This window comes from Taeniopygia guttata, chromosome 10, assembly GCF_048771995.1.
Source record: "Taeniopygia guttata chromosome 10, bTaeGut7.mat, whole genome shotgun sequence".
NCBI classification, from domain to species: Eukaryota; Metazoa; Chordata; class Aves; order Passeriformes; family Estrildidae; genus Taeniopygia; species Taeniopygia guttata.
In genome coordinates this window covers 13,880,889-13,900,028 of record NC_133035.1, presented here as the reverse complement: position 1 = coordinate 13,900,028, position 19,140 = coordinate 13,880,889, and the positions used below count along the sequence as shown (strand labels likewise).

Sequence of the window (19,140 nt, the reverse complement as noted above, 5' to 3'; positions counted from 1 at the left end):
CCAGGGAGGCAGAGACTGCTGTAGCTCCTGTGGTCAGCAGCCCTGAGCACTGCTGGAGTCCAGGTCATCTGAGCAGTGCAGGTACTTTAATACTTTATATCTTTCCACCCTCCCTGTGTCTCCTGCCTCACTTCATGCCTCTCCTGACCTTTACAGGGAGTCATTTCCTTGCTGTGTTCTAGACTGAGATTTTTAGTATCCCCACTGAAATTCTGTACCAGCTATTGTTTTGTTCATCTCCATAACTAATTTTCTAATCTGTGCTTTGTCAGGATCTCACCTTTTGTTGGTTGCTCAGCTCTGTGCCAGGGATGCTCAATTTGAGGCTGTCAGTCTCAGCAATACCCTTAAAGCAGACAGGTCCATTCTCAAGGATCTGCTGCTTGTAGCACAGTTTGCTTGTGCTCTGAATTCTCTGAGGATTCATGATGCATCCCAAAGTCCTTCTGGAATACACCACAGTTGGTTTGCTCAGTTTTTTTCCACCATGACTTGAACATTCAGGTCCACAGCATTGGCAAGATGAGCACATTAACCCTCTGTTCCTTTCCTACAACACCTCCTCCCCACTACAGTTATTGCTTTAAAATAGCCCTAATTACAAAATGTTTGATTTCAATTCTTCCTATTAGAGGCCTCATGTATGTATTTTATAAATCATTTAATCTCATGCACACTTGTAAATTCTCATAGAAAGAACTTCACATACTGTCTTTTAGCTTACTATGGATGCTGCCTTCAGGGCCCAAATGCTGGTTTGTGGGAAGAAGCAATTACATATATATTTAATGATTTCAAATTAAATTTCAAATTAGCTTTGAACTGTATCATCCATTTCTAGTAATGATGCTTAATGTTATCGTGAGAAAATCAAGTGCTTTACATTATAGGTGTCAATTGAGTCTTGTTCAGGAGGTTGTCCAAGGACTCTTGATATGTCATGCTGGGAAGGTGATTAAATCTCTGTCAGGGTAAGTGGGAATAATATTTTTATTTTGCTCCTCTTCTCTTCATTTCAGTCTTTCCTAGCAGCCAGTTTCTATCTCTAAGGATGTTTCTCATAATAATAATTGCTGTTATCAGCGGATATTTTCCAGTAGAGCAAAGATATCTAAATCCAAAGTCTCCAACAGAGGAAATTGACAGGTCTGAGTTTAAGGAGTTTTAGTTTAATCCATCTTAAAGGAGAAGCTCTGTAAGAAGTGAAATATTAGGCATTTCCTGACTATATGGAGTAGTGTGGGACAAGGATATGTAAAACTTCTGGGATGGAGAGACCTTGAAAGCAGAAAGGGAGGAGACAGCTCAGGAAATTTTCTTTTCTCTTGATTGTCTCCTCGTGGACCTCTCTTTCATGCTGTCTACAACAGCATGGAGAAGTGTGAGGAAGCATCTCCAGGAGCTAAATATACTGGTTTGGGGTGCTTGGCTGGACTCCTCCATAGTCACAGATCTTTGAACACATAATTTACACATTTTGCTAATCTAATTCACCATTAGCAGCTTAGCCTAATATGACCCTAATTGTGTAAGTGTACTTAATTCTGAGCCTTTTCCTCCTAAACTCACATGAGACAGTTCCAGCAAATATGTGTGTGTCAGAGAAAGGCATCGGGCAGGATTTGTGCTGAGACCTGAGAGCACGGCTGAAAAAGTCTGCCTAAGAGTGCCCTGGATCAGTGTACACAGCCTGCCTGACCTGGCTCTGGCACTCCCCACGCCCCAGACTTTCCCAGAACTACACAAGCAGGCACAGCCCTGGCAGGGGGGACTGCAGTTTGCACCCTGCCTTGCCACAGTGCCCATCTGTGGAGGGAGTGTGGGAGGCTGGCATCAAACGTTCCACAGGCTCTCGCTGCTGCTGTAATTATCAGCTAATGATCCCCATCCCTGGAAAGTGTTCAAGGTCAGGCTGGATGGGGCTTTGAGCAACCTGATCTAGTGGAAAATGTTCCTGGCCATGAAAGGAGTATAGGAATGAGATTATTTTTAAGGTCCCTTCCAACCCAGATCATTAAGTGATTCCATGGAATGATTGCCCTTGCACAGCAATCCTTATTCACTTGCAAACCAAGAAATACTCTGAGTATCAAGAATTGGGGATCTAGGGCTTGCATCTTCGCCAAGTTTTGACACAAGGCATATTTCTCTTATCTTCAGTTCCTTAAACTTTTTTCACTGGTTGTTGACTGACTTTAGAATTATTTGCCTTCTGTTCTAAAAATGACAAGATTTAAAGTAAAATGTCACTCCCCGCCTCAGAAATGGCTGCAAAATTAGTGGTGAATGATGCTGTTCAAGAGCTGAGCTGCTCAACTGGGACATGCTGGTTCAGCTTCCTGCACATCAACAGGCCTGGTCCTGATAAATCTTCAGGCTGCTTCTCCTTTCAGAAAGCAGTACGGGGTGTTTCAGGCTGCAAAGTTTGTATGTAAAGTAAATGCATTGTTATTTAAAAGTGATTCATACTGTTGGGAAGCCCAGTAAGGTGAGCTGATTGGTGGGTAAGCAATGGAGTGTAATAGCCCTTGGAAAACTGCTGTGTAATAACACCTTTGATTCCTTGCAGGATAAAACTGTATAATGTTGCCATCTTTCCTGTACCTTTCATGTGCACAGCACTTGATATACACTAAGTGTATTACTTTGTCATCTGGACTGATAGCTGGTCTGATCCTCCTGGGCTTTGCCAGTCTGCTTTGTGAGAAGTATAAAATTTCCAAACAAAGTTTCAGGCTTAAGGTAACACCTAAATTATAGATTTCTGAAGTTGCCTTGGCAGTGTTTCTTGATAGGTTGCTTTTTGAGCTGAGCTGATGACCCATCTTGCCTCAGAAATGCTTTCCCCCCGCCCTGCTTTGGTACTGAATTGCCTGTATCATGCACCATTAAATCTGACACAGTTTATCTCTGGGTTGGCTGTGCAGAAAAGGAGAAAGTCCAGCGTAAGCCTGGGAATCTCAGGGTAAAGTCAGCAGCAGCCTGACTTGGCTGCAGCTACTCCACCATTCTATTATCTCCATCATTCCAAAAGCCTGTGTCCCTCAGCATCATACAAGGGGTTTTTAATGGTTTGTGTGTTACTGGCACTTGAAATGTTACTGTGGAGGTACCTCATTACTGCCGGTGCAGCAGAAATGTCTGTGGAGAAAATGAAGCCATCATGATTTGGTGGGGAAGGAAGAGATTCTATCACAGAACACATCAATCAAGAGTCCTGTAAGTATCCATGAATATAGACTTCCTAAATGCATCCCCTCTGTGAAGTATGTTTGTATATTCTCGCACATGGATCTGTGCTGTTTTGCACTGGAAAATAAAATTTCTGTGGGCTCTTTCCACACCGTGGTGACAATTCATGAGCCAGAACAATTCACAACCTGGTCTTCAGCTGGTGTTTCAGTTCCTGGAAGACAGAATCCACCATGAGAAGAGCAGATGTCACTTAATTTTGGTGCAATAAGCAGCTTTCTGAAGCAGAGACAAAATGAGGAGCTAGGAAAAGATAACTACAAAGGCAAATGCCAGGAAATACAAGATTTCGTGACTAATGAGGTTTTCATGTCCACTGGAACCAGCGTGCACAAGTCCTCAGCGTTTGTTTGCTTGAGCAGGATCTGGCAGCCAGGATTGCTGGGCACTTTAAAATCAGAAGCCATACTGGGTACAGAAAATCTGGCAGCTTTTGGCTGTTTCTTTCCCTTCTAAACAATCTCCCCTTCACTTTTATGATGTTACTTGTTTTCAGGACTGCAAGAATTACAGCATTTCTCTTTCAAAACATGATCTGGCAGCTAATCCTTGGTGTCACTGAGCACCTCCCCTCACTCTTGATGTCAACAGGAGTCCTACATCCTCATCATTCCTCCAGCTAAATTCTTCATTCCTGTCTGGCAGAATCAAGAACACTGGCTTCTGTCCCTAATGGATCTGGAAACTTGCTACTTTACTGAAGTCACAGTTTGTTGAGAGGAGTTTTGGACCAAACTCAGTAAGGTTTAGCACCTTTTTGGACCTTGCTCAGCGAGGTTAAGCACCCTCTTTCTCACTGCTTTCAGAGGAGAGAATGGCACACACACAGAATAGGCAAATAAAGAGCTCTACACCCTCATTTTGACTAGGCAGGTGTTGGAAGGCTTCAGGCACACCTTGGCTCTGTCGTGCAGACAGGTGGAGGGATGGAGCCTTGTGTGCCCACATTACTGGGAAATTGGGGAAAAGAGAGAAAAGCAGTTTGCTCACAGTGACTGCAAGCCCAGCAAGTACAGAACCTGTATCTTTGAAAACCAAGTGTTTTAACCTCATAATTTAATTTTCCTTTGATGTACAGCCTGACATATTTTTTCAGTCACTTACATTGTGCACAAGAACTGACCTTTTATCATTTTTAGTTGTAAATCAAAGAGTGACGTTAAATGCTCAGGGTGGTTCTCTATAAAATGATTGTTTCACTGCTCTGCAAACCATGCTATAATTTGCCCCATCCATCCAAATACATGTCTTACCATAATTAAATGAATACTTTTGTCAGTTTATGTTGCTCCAGCTTTCACTCAGAATATGCTTGCTTCCATCGTGGGTTAGTACTCTTTTAAGAATTTATGTAAGCATGTATAAATATAGACATATATATTCACATCCAGAAAAAAAAGAAAGAAAATATAATTGCAACTTTCAGGTAAAACACATAGAATATTTTGGCAGGCATTTGAAAATTGATTTTTATAAAATATTCAGAAAATAGTCATATTAACAGCAATTTTAAAAAATGTTCCCTGCTGGGAGTTGATAGATGCTACAAGCTACAAATGGATTCATTTGAAAACTGCATCTGCCTGTTATAAGGTGAAAAATTATTAAATACCTACATCAGGAACACAGAAGAGAATTTGGGGATCTCTTTTACAACAAACAGCAATGGCAACTTTTATATGTGCTTTACTTTGTTCTTTTTGCAAGGTGACAGTGTCTTCTTAGATCAGAGCAAATGGTCGTTGTTTTTCCTCTTTCCTCTCTTTACTGGGAGTCATATGTTCCTGGCTGGAAGGTCCTTTCTGGCACAAAGAATCCCTTTAGAACCCTGTTTGAGCTCTGAAATAGGTTGAAACTGATGCTTCATTTTTTTTGTCAGCTCTCCATGCCTGTTGCTTTTCTTGTTCATCCTTGCAGTTCCTGACAGAAAAAATTTAGGAAGCAGGGAGAACATAATGAAATATTTGCTATTCTTCATGAAACATCTGGTGGGGCTTTGGCAAGATCAGGGAATTAGCAAGCGTTGCCACTTTTATATGCAGTAGATGACATTTTTTGTTGTCCTTAATAGAGTCCAAAGCATATGCAAATCAGCTGTGTAATGAGCGAGGTTAAGCAAGGTTTTGGATTTGGGTCCATATGGTGTTAAAAACATAATTGATCAGAATGTTTTGAAATATATTGAACATGAGTATTCAGATTTGTTTTATCTGAATCTCATTATGTCTGAGAAGAGATTTAGGGTGAGGGCAGAGGCTGAAGTTTTAAGCTGCATCTATTGTTGATTATTTATGATCACACATATTTCATCAGATGTTTTTGCTATAAACCCCACTTCAATCTGCCTTAAAGGCACAACAGATTTCTTTGACCTTGCCCTTGCTGTCTTTCATTCTCATGGGTACACACAGGGTCTCTCTCTCTCTCCCCCCACGCCCCCTCCCCCCCCCCCCCCCAACTATAATATTGATTAAATATATTTGTTCTCCTCAGGAAAGGATGAGAGAAGAAAAGTTCTATATCAGTCTCAGAACTTTATAATACCGGAGGTTTCTCAGATCAGTTATGGTGAGCCCCCCTGAACGAGATGTGTAACTTTTAGGAGGATTATGACTTTGCAGACTTGTGTTGGATCCATTCCAATAAATCTGTGCTAACACAGGACCTTGGTAAACGACCATAGGTAAAGTTACTTTGAGAGGTGGCCGTGTTAAATGATGCTCATCACCTGGAACCTCTAAGGCTTCAGGGCTTTGCCATCATGTTGGCCTTAACTGCCTTCAGTGTACTCCAGGAATTGCTTTCTGTGGCCTTTAAGCTGATATTTTTCTGAAGCTTTTCCTTAAAAGCAGAATTCAGTGGAAGGACAGCTGTTGAACCTCCATGTGTTGTCATACCCTGTCCCTGCTCTGGGTGCTTCAGAACAAGAATCATTCTCTTTACCAGAGTTGAGTATTTTTGGTCCGCCTGTTCTTTACTCATTCGAAATACAAGATCATGAAAGAAAAACATTTGTGCAGAGGGGTTTCTAAAAATGTGTATTCCTTACTTTAAGAGGTACAAGAAGGAGTCAAGTCCACATGGAATAGGAAAATGTCCTGATTTCCTTATCGAGAATCCAAGATTTTAACTTTAGCCACAGTCTTGCTTTAGGCTTCCAAACAGCTGATGACAACACTGGGTGTTTTAGACAGCCATTTCTGCCTGCCTCTTGACCATCCTAACACATCTCAAGCCACAGAATCACAAGGTTGGAAGAGACTTTCAAGATCATCAGGTTCAACCCAGCCACAACGCCTCAACTAAGCCATGGCACTGAGTGCCACACCCAGTGGCACATGCCATTCTTTTTAAAAACACATCCAGGGGTGCTGACTCCACCACCTCCCAGGCAGCCCATTCCAGAACTTTATCACCCTTTCCTTAAAAAACTTTTTCATAATATCCAACCTATATTTCCCTTGACACAGCTTAAGACTGTGTCCTCTCATTCTGTCAGTTGCCCCCAGTCCTACCCAGATGGTCTAATTTCCCTTTCAGGTGAGTTCCTGCTTTGTCAACATTCACTTGGGGACCAGAGTCAAAGAAGTGCTTTGCTCTGGTCACAACCTGCTCTTTCCCTCAGGTTGCTTCCACTTGAATGCAACAGCATCAAGGTTCAGTGAGCACCTATTGTTATTTCTCAGGGAGCTTTAAGAGCATCTCCTGAGACTTCCCATGATTTGTAATGAAAATTGTGCTCTGAATACAGAGCAAACCACAAAACTGAGAGCATGTGTGGGTGTCTGGGTGTGTGTGTATAATGTGTATATATCTATTATTTATCTGTCTTTAAGGAAAGGTAGATAAGGGATAGTATTTACGTGCTTGTTTAAACTTCTTTACATACATGAACACATATAATTTATAATAATTTAGCCTCAAAATTTAACCTCTGCCATAGCTTCTCTGAAACATCAGAGTGGGTATCAGCTAAAAATACATTTTCATTAAAAAAAATCTAGCAACCAAGAGGTTTCTTTCTCCTTCACGGGGTGTAGTGGTTGGAAATTAGTAATTTACAGCAATTATTAGTTCAGTCAAGTAATTAGATATCTATCTGTCATCTGCTGTGCAAACAACTATTTGCGTGTGTATTTATCTGACCCAAAAATACCTTTTACATAGGACAGATATGTAACTAAAGCACAGGCTAGATGTATCTCGGCCATCTTAAAATATTTTGCTTTCAAAATCCCAAATCCTTTAAGTTGCTCAGAGAGAACTAAGGGATATATACATATGAAACTTGGACTTTTGAGATTAAATATATAGAACCACTTATACAGCTTGGATAGAGTCAGTGGAATTATGTGAAAGAGCACCAAGGGAAAAAAGATCTCAGGAGAACCTGCCTGCCTTTACATTCTTTATCCTCATCAGTACAATTTTTTAGCATCTAAGGCAAAATCTTTCTACATTTCTTTCCCCCACACAGTGCCAATATCTCAACCACTGGAAGCATCTAAAAGCCATTACAAGGATTCCAATAATCTTCCTGTATTACTTTGGCTGGACTGCTAAGTATCATCAATAACACGATTATCTTTTTGAGAAGAAATTGCTTGAGATAGAGGCACTGTGAGAAAAGCTCTCAAACACTTTCAAAATCATATTTCCAGCAAGTCTTTCATTATTTAGTATCCTAATGAGTTCTGGTAGTCTCACTAAATATCTTCCCATGCAAGGGGCCTTGACTGCTCATATTTCCATAGGAAGCTTAAGCTGTAGAAAGCCAAAATTTACCTGTTTTGGAATCATTTCCTCTGATCCTTAAACTCTTAATCTAATCTACTGCTTGGGCTGCCTGGTGGATGGGTATTATTCCATCTATTTTGCATCAGCCATCTTCTATTTTCTGTGTGTAGATCTCATTTTTAATGAATATAACAAATCACAGTGGACCTGGTATTAAGCCATCCCTTAAATAAACACCAAGCTGTAGTGTATTATGGATCTAAAAGGCAAGATGTGACCTATGCTTTCCCAAAACACTCTAAACTTCTGTTTCCCAACAGTGCCTGAATATATCACATAAATATATCACACATGCTTCTTATAAAAGTCTTCAACTTGCTTAAAATTTGTGTCCCAGGGCTTGAGCCCTGGTGCTTGGGATTTTGGCCCAAATATCAAGAAATATAGTGCTGTACAGACATGGGCAACCAGGTCTCAAGGTTTCTTCAGGCATAACCCATATTGCCAAGGAATTAACACAGAAGCTGGTGCTGGATGTCACTTTTGGGTGAATGACTGTTCCCCCAGCTTGTTTGGTGTGACAGAAATTTAACAGGTTGTCTGGTGTGTCTGTGGAGGTAAAGTCAGAGTTTTCCATACTTAGGTTCTTTTATAATTAACTTCACACCATAATAAGTGGAGGGTACTCAGTACCCTCATTTAGTTTTTCAGTGATGATGAGGATGCAGCTTTTATGTTCATATGCAGCAGATTAATGGAATTATTTATGTTTTGTCCAAGCCAGGTATTGTACCATGTGAAAGAAAACATCATCACTAACCAAAATGAATATGCCAGTTCACAAATCTTTCATAAAATACCCACAGGATGGTGCTTTCCTCTGCTGAAATGTGAATGTATTTAAAGAAAAAAAATATACAAGACCTAAGAACAGTCTAAGGGTGAGAGAAGAAAAACTCATTATGTTTGGGGTCTGCAGCAACTGCCAGAGCTTAATTTCGTGGCTGACTTGTATCTGTTCAAGTCACTGGGTTTTATTAATGCTTACAAGCCTACAGCTATAAGAATGCTAAAGATGCAGTGTTTGCCCTGCTCTGATCTATAGATTGGTCTTCCATTAGGAGGAAATTAATGATTGTTCATAAGACTGAATCCACAGCCTCTGGCTCCTCAACAACTTTTCCATCCTGCAAGTTTGAAGACCAGCTTGTGTGAATTTTACTGGTTAGCTTTGGAGGCACACCTGGATCTGAACTGAGGTACCTGGAATGCAGGAATGTCATGCAATGTCAGCTACCCTTCAAATGGGAGGAAAATGCTTTCTTGCCCTCTCCTCAAGCTCGTCTTTCACAGAAAGATCAAAGCTGTCCCAATGGCATGGTGTGATTCAATTAAATGCAGTTCTGGGTGTTCATTGAAGGCTTTTCCATTTCCTATCCACGTGTGATGAGAGGTGTGTACTCAGCACCTCCCCTGCCCCCACAGCAGCATCAGCCACCTTCTCACCACTGCTTGGGGCAGCCATTCCTGGGGACAAGAACAATTTATGGTAGGTGTGAGTAAATTGCTGACCCAGGCCTAAATTGTTGCAAGCCTGAATGAACATTAGGGGACAGTATTGGCCAGGAGTCAGCCTGTTTCTTCCTCTTCATGCTCTCCTTTTATTTACAAGCTGTCTTCCCTTCTAAATAAAACCCATTTGCCCTTTACTTATCTAACTGGTGCACCAGACACCCATTTCTAATCTGGCCAAATCAATTATAAATATTGCAGTCTACAATTAGCCTGGGAACTTCTGAAAAACTAATTAGTTCGAGCCTTAGCGATGAATTACACCTTTCTCTTGACTATTTACAGCAGGAAGGAAAAAAGGAAAAAAACCCCAACCTACAAGACCAAACATGTCTCAGCCACAGCAAACAGAATTTAAAGCCACATTTAATTACGTTCATATTGCTGGTGAAAGGATGGGCTGGGCCGTGGTGGGCTGAGAGCCAGGGCACCTGGCACTGCCTTGGCCTGAGCACACATTTTCTCAGGAGAGGTTGTGTGATGCAAAAGTCCTTGTCAAGGAGTCTTTGGGAAGGGAAGTCCCTTGGGAGTCTACAAAGTTAACGTCATTAGTGTTTGCTGTGCAGCAACAACAGAGGGGAAAGCAACAGCTCCTAAAGCTGGAGTCATCTTGCATCAGAACAGAGCTGGTCCCCTCCCTTGGTGAGGTCAGGAGCTAAACAGATCCTTGTCTGGCACTCCTCAGGCAGGAGGGTGCCAGGCTGCTGTCTGGGGAGCTGCTGAAAGGCAGAGGAGAAATCAGAAAGTCATTACAAGGTGTGCAAGGCGTCTTCTAGCAACTGAATCCAGACACAAAGGGCAAATTAAAGCCCTTCTTGTTGCTGTAGTGTATTTCTTACAGGTGTAATTACCTGCAAGCATCATAGTTGTTTCATTTATGTCCTAAAATACTACTTTATTGAAGCAATTAAAGGCAGAATTGTACTCTGGGATTACTGCAAATGTGTCTGCTTAAGGTTCATTTTAGATTCATTACAAGCCTTCAGAAGCAGTGTTCCTCCTTTAATAAAACATATGGTTTCCTCAAAAGCAAAACTCTGCAAGACCACACATCCCTTTTAGATTTGGTGGTGCAGATAGAATTTTAATGTCAGAAAGCCAAAAAGGCAAGGCAATTCCAATTCACCATGGAGAGGGCAGCATATCTTTAAAGCTTCAGGACACTTTATTTACCAGCACTAGTAACTGTTCATACAATAGGTAAAACTTTGGAAAAGAATGGGTGATTCCCCTTCTGCACAGGTGATAATTGTGGTCAGGGAACTTTCTGGGGTCTCCACTCCCTGCCTGAGTGGGGAAAACCCACACCCTTCAGGTGAATGCTGTAACTGTGGAGAACTTGGCCCATTAAATCACATAAAAATCTCTTTTTCTGCTTCTATTCACACACAAGAATGTCTCATCTCTTGAAAAATTTCAGTAAAACTATTTCCTGCCTTATTTAGTCTATGAACTGTATCAGAGATGTGCTTGGTTCATTATACACAGCCACATCCCAGCTTTGGGCAGCTTCCAAAGAACTGGGACATGCCATGATGGAGAGAAGGTTTAACACAAGGGGACAATAGGGTTACAGGCAGGGTGATTATGCTGTGAGCTTATTTTTCACTGCAGAGAGAGGCTGAGGACATTTTTGCTTGTTTGTTGATACATCCTTCAGAGAGAAACATTGGTATGTCCATGACCAGCAGTGGTCTCCAGCCTCAGGTTTTCCTCCTTTTTATGTGACTCATTTAAACCCTCCCACTTCAGCTTCTCTCTGACAAGTCTGCAACAAAATTCAACAGTGAGAGGAGCAATATGAAAGAAAAGTAAATGCTCCACTTCCTTCTGTAATTCATTGCAACTGTGAGGGCTGTCAAGTGAAGGTCAAGCAGAAACCCTGAGCACAGTCACAGATTCCCTGAGAGGGACAGTTGTCAGTGCCCGTTCTTTCCTGCAGAAAAAAATGTTCTATTTTCAGCCAGCAGAATACACAGAGAATGAGAGACCTGCCACACAAGCAAAATGTGAGTGAAAAATCTCTGGAAATTACTTAGGAGTTCTCTAGTTTTCTCCATTCCCTGGAAGTGCACGTACGAGTAGATGAAAATTAGGTATGGAAGAGAGATGCGGCTCATCCCCATGTGCAGTGTGTAGCTATAGTTTATCACCACAGCTGCAGAGTGTGTGTTCTGAGGTGTGCCTCAGCAGGACAGCTGACATGAGAGCTTTCTCTCCAGCTGTGACCTAGCAGGCTGACTCAGAATGAGGGTTTGACAGAAGGCACCTGAAAGAAGTGTTTTCCAGTCATACCACAGAGTTCCAGTTACGCTGACATGTAAGGAGGCACTGGGCTCCCTTCTCCTTCTCCCATTAAACCAGCAAAAAACCCAGAATTATTTTACAGGGACCCAAATCTTGCTTGCTTTCCAAAACTGAGCAAACAAAAAAACACATCCACATAGGAAAGGAGAGCTAATTAAGATTAAGTCATATCTGAGTAAATATGCAAATTAAAAATCAGAACAAATAAATTCTATTTATCACATCATGAAGTTGCAAATTGCTGCTGTGGTTCCCATCAGCTGGAATAGATGGGGGCTATGACGCCGCAGGTTTTGAAGATCAACCAAATGTGTTCATGTTTTATTGTGAAAGCTGGGGGACTGCTGGCTGTAGAATATATTACCAGCCTTCTCCCCTCTCTTCTGTACTATGTTCATGTTCAGTCTATATTTGTCTTGGATTTCTATAATGTAGTGTCATTGGATTTCCTCTTTGTTTACCTTCTGTAAGACAACATCATTATTCTTTGATAAATATGTTTCATGTCTCCTGGGTAGGCTTTTTGTTGTTGTTTTGCTTTTGGTTTTTGTTTCATTTTTTTGTCAGGTGTATTCTTTTCCAGCTTTTAAAGATCAGATTAAAAATAAACACACAAACCCACAAAACTGTTGGGAAAGAACGCAATAGTCAATAGATATCGGCAATCCTGTTCCTTACCCTGTTTCACCATTTGCATGGAAGGGGATGGTCTCTGTGAAGCACATGCAAGGACTGGCACCTGGTTGGTGGAACTGGCTGGCTCCTCCACGTGCCACATGCTGCCACCTCTCCTCTTTCAGAAGAACCTGCTGCTTGGAACCAGCCCATTTGTGTTGATTTGTAATGTGTTTTAAATCTTTCCGCAGCAGAAAGTGGATTATTGGGATGTAAAGTTCCATGTAGTGCAGAGATGTAACTGTTTCTAGAGTTTGTCAGTGTGATAAAGATGCTCTCAACTTTGAAGTCAGCAGTGTGACAGTCAGCAGCAGGAGGAGGTTGGTGCCATCCCTTTGCTGTTTGGTAGCTCTGATCCAGGGCTGTCAGTCCAGGCTGGAGAAACCACTGCTAAGATCAGTGCTAACTGCCTTGCTCATCACTGCCACAGCAAAGGAGCAAAGGGCAGAGCTAATGAGGAAGAAAATCTTTCCTGACCTCCAATCAGGGTCTAAGCACATCTTCAGTCATGGGGAACCTCTTTCTGCAGCACAACTGCCCCCCCTAAATTGAGTTCTCATGGTCTTGGTGTTTTGTGTGCTGTGCAGGCAGGCAACAAGGGGGAGCTTTGGAAGCCCATTACAAATGTTTTATGAATAAATGCTTGCTTCCTAAAGAATATCCCTTCAGTCTTCAATGTAAAGAAATGGCAGTTTTGTATTTTTTTGTCTTTCATTCTCTGTTTGTTGTCTTCCAGACTTCATTAGCAAAATGTTTTTGTCGTAGGAGGCCTTTTTCCTTTTTTGTCAGAAATACAGTCCTAAAATCATTTAAATTATTGAAAAATTCAGAAGATCCTGTTATTTGACTTCCCAGACTTAACCTTTTTCCCCCCAATTATCATGTTAATGCAAATGTTTGACCTTCAGTTCCTAGGCTGCAAGCTGTTCCATCTGAAAAATATCAGTGAGTTGGGCAACAGCTATGTTCTGTCCCAATGGCATTAGCAGCTCCTTAAAAATGTACAAGTGCAATATTGAAAGTAGGTATGCTTTGGTTCTTTTTGACTGCAAATCTGCAAGAGCAGGGCTTATAAATGAAAATTCTGGTTCCCCTGGGTTTACTCAGCTTTGAACATTATCATAGGTACTCTGTATCATGGTAATTCATGCCATAGCAGCATATGAAAAATTAAAGAAAAATCAAACCCACTGGTCAGACTCGGCTGGGACCATTTCTGCTGCTGTTTGTGCTGGGAGGATTGTCCTGGTTTGTTTGTTTTGTTTCATGTCACATCCTCATTTTCACTATGAGTTCTTCCTGACCCAGATTTCTGAGCAGACTGAAGTAGAGCCAGAAACTGTAAAAGTGCATAATTATTCTTTTATTTATTTTTAAGCTGTACAGCTCTATTAAGCTTTCAGAAAATCCTTTATACCCAGCCTTTGAAGTAAACTAAGCCAGAGATCAGCCTGAGAAGGAGATGTGGGTTGACACTGCTTTTTTCTGCTGCAGAATAGTCTGTATGCAGTTAAGATCTGGAGTCTCAGACCTAGGAAAATCTTACACCTTTCTTGGAGTGCAGAGGAGGGGATACATCCAAAAGCAATACTTTACACCTTTGGTATGTTCTAAAACCTCACTTGCTGGCACTGCTGTGTAACAGCTGAAAGCTGGAAGATTATTCTGGTTACTGACATATAAGTGAGCAGACCACACATTAAAGCTGTGTATGCTCCATCTGCCAAGCCATTCATCCTTCCCATCTTGGGACAAATTAAAAAACTCTGGCCCAGAGGTGGAATATTATTATTCCTTTCCCTGTCCCCCACAGCAATACATTCCCCTGCTCTGCGTCTGATCGAAAACATTGACCTGGAGGTGAAAAATGCAGTATCTCTTCCCCTGATTCATCCAGACTGTGACCCAGGCAGCACTGAAATCACAGGCTTCTTTCTGGTCTCAAAAAATTACCCAGTTACCCTCATGGGCTGAGAGCCAGATGGGATGCAGGCAGCTTGGGAGGAGAAGGACCCCCAGAGCCATCTAGTCTAGTGGTCACTTTTCTGCCATAAATATTGCATCAGGCAAAACCTCATGCATCAAAGTGGGCATGTAAGAGCCTCTGTGGCCATTCCTTTGAGTAAATGGCAGGAAGCCAAGGTGGGGTAACCTGCCTTTCTGAGAGCTACATGATGGGGCTGTGACATCCATTTAGGGTCTTTCCTCAGCCATTCAGGCTTTGCTCTGAGTTTGGCCCTTCTGCAGGCAGTCACACTACCAAAGCCTTTCCGTGTTCTTCACAAAACACAGCCACTCCTGCTGCTTCTGCCCTCCCTGCAGCCAGTGTGCTTGAAGATCCAAGAGGTTCCATTTTCTGTTTGTGCTGCCTTTTGTTAGCAGTGCTCTGAGCTTGCACAGAACAGGAGGAAAAGATGCCAAAACACTTCAACCACCTGGATTAATTAGGTTCTTACACTAAATGTGGAATTACAGCGAGGGGGATGATGATTAAACCAGCAACCTTCTGGAAACTGAATGCCTTCTTCTCTGCTATATTTCAGCTTCTGTAACCTTTGTTAGTGCCTCAAGGCAAGAATGGTATTGTCTGTATGTAAAGCACTCTGTTTCTGTATTACCAATAGGAGTAAGAGTGATGGGAATAACAATGCTTTATTCCTGAGAGGTCAGTGAGTATCAGTCTTCATTTTATCACTGTCATTGGTGAGACAGACACAAAGACACATCAGAGCTTACTTAGTACCACCTCATCCCTTATTAACAGAGCCAAGGTTGAACCCAAAAAAGCATTTCCCTGTTACTTGCTCTTCCCCCAGAGAACACCTCCTCCTTTGGTGACATCCAGTCTCTCTTGTGGTTTTTCTGCAGAAGGTGCAGTAACAGCAGCCTGGAGTCTGATGATGAACCTCCTTGTGCAGAAGAGATTGATTATGACACTGCCAGTAGCTGTGATGGTGAAGAGGAATTCTTGGAGCTAGACCGAGAGATCCAGGAGTGCCTCTCATGTGTGGAAGGCGAGACAGAAGATGAAGGAGTGAGCACAGGACAGACATGCAGCTCCAGGGCTCTGAGGGGGCTCTACATTTCCAGCCAGCCATCATCCAACAGCACAGCTCTTCCTCTGGGCTCAGCAGCACTTGGGCTCTACAGTGGGTTTGAGAGCAGTCCTGTGTGAGCAAGGCTGCATCTTGCAGAGCAGCAAGAAAATGGGTCACTGCTCATGTTTGCCTGTTTGCCAGCTTCAGCACCCTTCCCAGTGTTGCTCTGGGTTCTGAATGGAGACTTGACTGCGTGTTTGTGTAATTTGTATACAGACATCTGCTGAGAATGACTCCTTACACTTTGTACCAGAGGCAGAGCAAGGGGCCACTAGCCCAGGTGATACTATGTGAGATCATCCATTCCTAACCAAAATCCCCAGTTTCAAGGCTGCCTCTAGTCTATGGTTTCATACAGATTGACCTAAGGAATGGTATTTTGAGACCAAGGAATCTGAGATGTTTCTCTTTTTCTGACTTTAGGCAGCCTTTGCCTGGAGAAGTGACAATTATTGATGCCTTTCACCAGAGCTCTCTGTTGCCATTCTCTCTTGAGCTGTAGAGCATGTCTCTGATTTCTGTCTGATCAGAATTTTTACAGTGCATTCAACAGGTTGGGTCAGGCTGTGCATATTTCTGAGATGGCTGTATCTCAGCAACAGCATGGGAAATCCAACGTGCCACAGTAAGGAAAGCAGCAGTGACATTTCATAGTGATCCTCTGGAAACTGAGCTAAATTCACCAATAGATTAGTGATGGTGGCAAAACACAGGAGTAAATTTAGCCCAAGCATAAATCAGAACAGTTTATTTAATGCCCAAATGGAGAAAAAATAGATTTCTCCTAAAATTGCCTCCCAGTTCCTGAGAATCCAGCACAGACAGAAAATCCACACACGTGTTATGTATCTCTAAAGCATGAAGCCATGTCACTTCAGCTCACACTTCACATTGCCTGATCTTGCCATGTGTCTTAGACTCTGCTACTGCAAATGGAGAATTGCCCTGAATCCAAATGGAGCTAATTTTAAGATGCAAGAGGCGCCCAACTCTGTCACTGCTTTGTGAGGCTCAAGGACAAGGATGAATGTGCAATGTGTTGTAGCATTACAGCCTGCAAGGACTCCAGTGATTACCAGTGATGATTATTATTAATATTGATGCATTATTAAAAGCACTGTGTCATCTTCCTGGTTTTAGGCTGATTTTAAAGAGAATTCCTAGTGCAGAACATGAAACACTCTGATGTGTTTCTGAGCACCTTTCCTCGGACTACCTAGACAATATTTTCCAGCAGGAGGTTGCTCTTTAGATAAAAAGCTTCTTCCTGTCCTGCTTGGTTTTCAGTATCCACAAACCTTAAAGTCTCCCCTAGCACATAAGGGTTCCCTGTGTCTCTATCTCTTTAGGATGCTGCTCAAAAGACAGGCAGCTTGGGTCCTTAGAAGCTGAGCTTCTTAGCCCAGAGTAATTCATTAGGTGTGGTGTGTGCCTCTGTACAGATGTCCTGTTCTGCTTGGTTTAGCATGCAGCTTGTTGCACACAATACTGAATTTTAATAAAAGGGTGGCTCACACGAAGGGACACAAAAGAGGTGAAACAGGTGTTCCCATTATAATAGTTTGTATAATACTGCTTCAAAGCTTATTACTAAAGAAACAATGTATGTGCATAATGAACTTAAAAATCCAGTGTTTGTAGGCATGACAAAAACTTGACACCGTGCTAAGGCACTGACATGGCAGCATACAAAACCATGCTCTGGGGTGTTCAGCATACAGCACATCCCCAGAACACAGGGTAAAAAGCACTATTGTATGTACCTGTGTCTGTAAATGTGCATGTTTGCACCCACTTAGCTTTCTGTACCAACTCGGCCACAAACAGGAGCTGGGGGCACTTACCAAGGCTTGCCAGTGGTAAACCCTATTGCAAAGGAAAAAAAAATCTTCTTACATCAGCATTTTCCTTAATGAGATGCAAATATTTGAGCTATAATATTTGGCTTTCTAGCTGTTTCATTCTGAGTTTTTTAAGATACGGGGAATTCAGTTCAGTGGGAAAATTCTGCACTGATTAAACTGTGCAAAAGTTGTCATTATATAATAAAAGATGTATCCTCCATATGTGTTTGGAGCCAAATGTGTATGAGCAGTACCATAATTTCAGATGTGCTAGGAGCTGCAGGAGGTGGGGAGATGGCGTTTTCAGTGTCTGGGATCCAAATGCAGCAGCTGAGCTGGGAGCAGTGTCCCTGGGCATCAACCACACCTGCATAAATGCTGCCGTGTGGTATGAAAAACCTAGTCAGTCTTTTCTCCCTGGCAGCATTCCTTGCCTGTGCCCAAAGCTTGTCAGCAAGTGGTGAGGGTGCTGCAGAAGGCAGTGGGCAGGAGAAGCCCCCAGCCCATGGGTGAGGAAGTGCAGGGGGACAGGTGGGTGACCAGCCACTTGGGAATGGCACCTGGACAACTTCGGGAGAAGCAGTTTTGTGAGCTGCCTCCTTTTCCTCCAGGAACTTCTCCAGAGGGAGCAGATGCTCCTCTTCTTTTGACAGACCTCTAGAGGTCAGGAGAATGCCTCCGTGTGCGCTGCTCCGCGCTATTAAAATTCTCCCTGAGTCATGGTAATTAAGCAGAGCTAGGCTCTGCACAGAGGAACGGAAGTGCATTGACTTTAATAAAACAAAGTGTAAAACAACTTTAGATTAACTCCAGCCTTGTTTATTCTTGCACACTTGTAATTCTGGTTTGGTATCCCCCAGTGAATGAAGCTGTTGTCCCCTGCGCCCGGGCCCGTCACCTCACTTCAGCCTGCGAGGTGCTGAGCACTCGGAGCAGTGCCTTTTCCTGCTGTCGCTGGATAATCCCAAAGAATTTGGAAACAGATGATGGAGAAAGGGAGGGAGAGAGGGAGGAGAGGGCAGTCGCCCTGCTCCCCACCGTTTTGTCCTCCCTCAAGACTCAGCAAGGCTGTCAGCTTGAGCCAAACGCCAAATATTCCCATAATGGCCTGAAGAGACAGTGTCTTAGAGGCACTGGCCTGGTCCCCACTGCTGCAGCAGTTCTGGGCTCCTGCCAGGCACATTAACTTTTTTTACTGATGCCTTTTTTCTCACACTGACTCTCTTGGAGGCTGTGAATGGCTGTGTTGGCCTTCCTCCCCCAGCAGTTAACATGACGTGGGTGGAAGATGCTGTGCTGAGCCCTGCACTACACTGCACCCTCTGTCTCAGCCCCTGGCCAGCTCTTGGGTCTCAGGGCCACAATAGCCTTTTCCTGCCAGAGATGATCCCAAGGATGCCTTGCCAGTGTCTAGTGAAATACATGTGTGTGTGTGTGTGTGTGTGTGTGTGTGTGTGTGTGTGTGTGTGTGTGTGTGTAAATCTCTGGGCTAAAAAATAAATAATTAAACAATAAAAAGAAGAAAGAATCAAGTCAGCAAACTGAAGGAAGAACAAAATCTAATTAGTTTTATCTGCTGTTTGTTATGAGGCTGTCAGAGTGCTCTATCCCCTAGTTTTACAGCACTCTGGAAAATAACAGTGATAATAATAATA

The 19,140-nt window shown here is 42.6% G+C and overlaps 1 protein-coding gene across 2 annotated transcripts in view; it reads left to right on the top strand.

The window, feature by feature from the left end:
- Positions 1 to 17,709, top strand: part of AGBL1 (AGBL carboxypeptidase 1) — a 265,839-nt gene extending 248,130 nt beyond the window's left edge. For both annotated transcript variants that reach the window (XM_030281429.4, XM_030281428.4), the window contains exon 23: positions 15,412 to 17,709. In XM_030281429.4, the coding sequence (XP_030137289.4) occupies positions 15,412 to 15,718 (307 nt within the window). In that variant the 3' untranslated portion in view covers positions 15,719 to 17,709. The remainder of the gene's footprint in view (positions 1 to 15,411) is intronic.
- Positions 17,710 to 19,140: the final 1,431 nt, after the last annotated feature.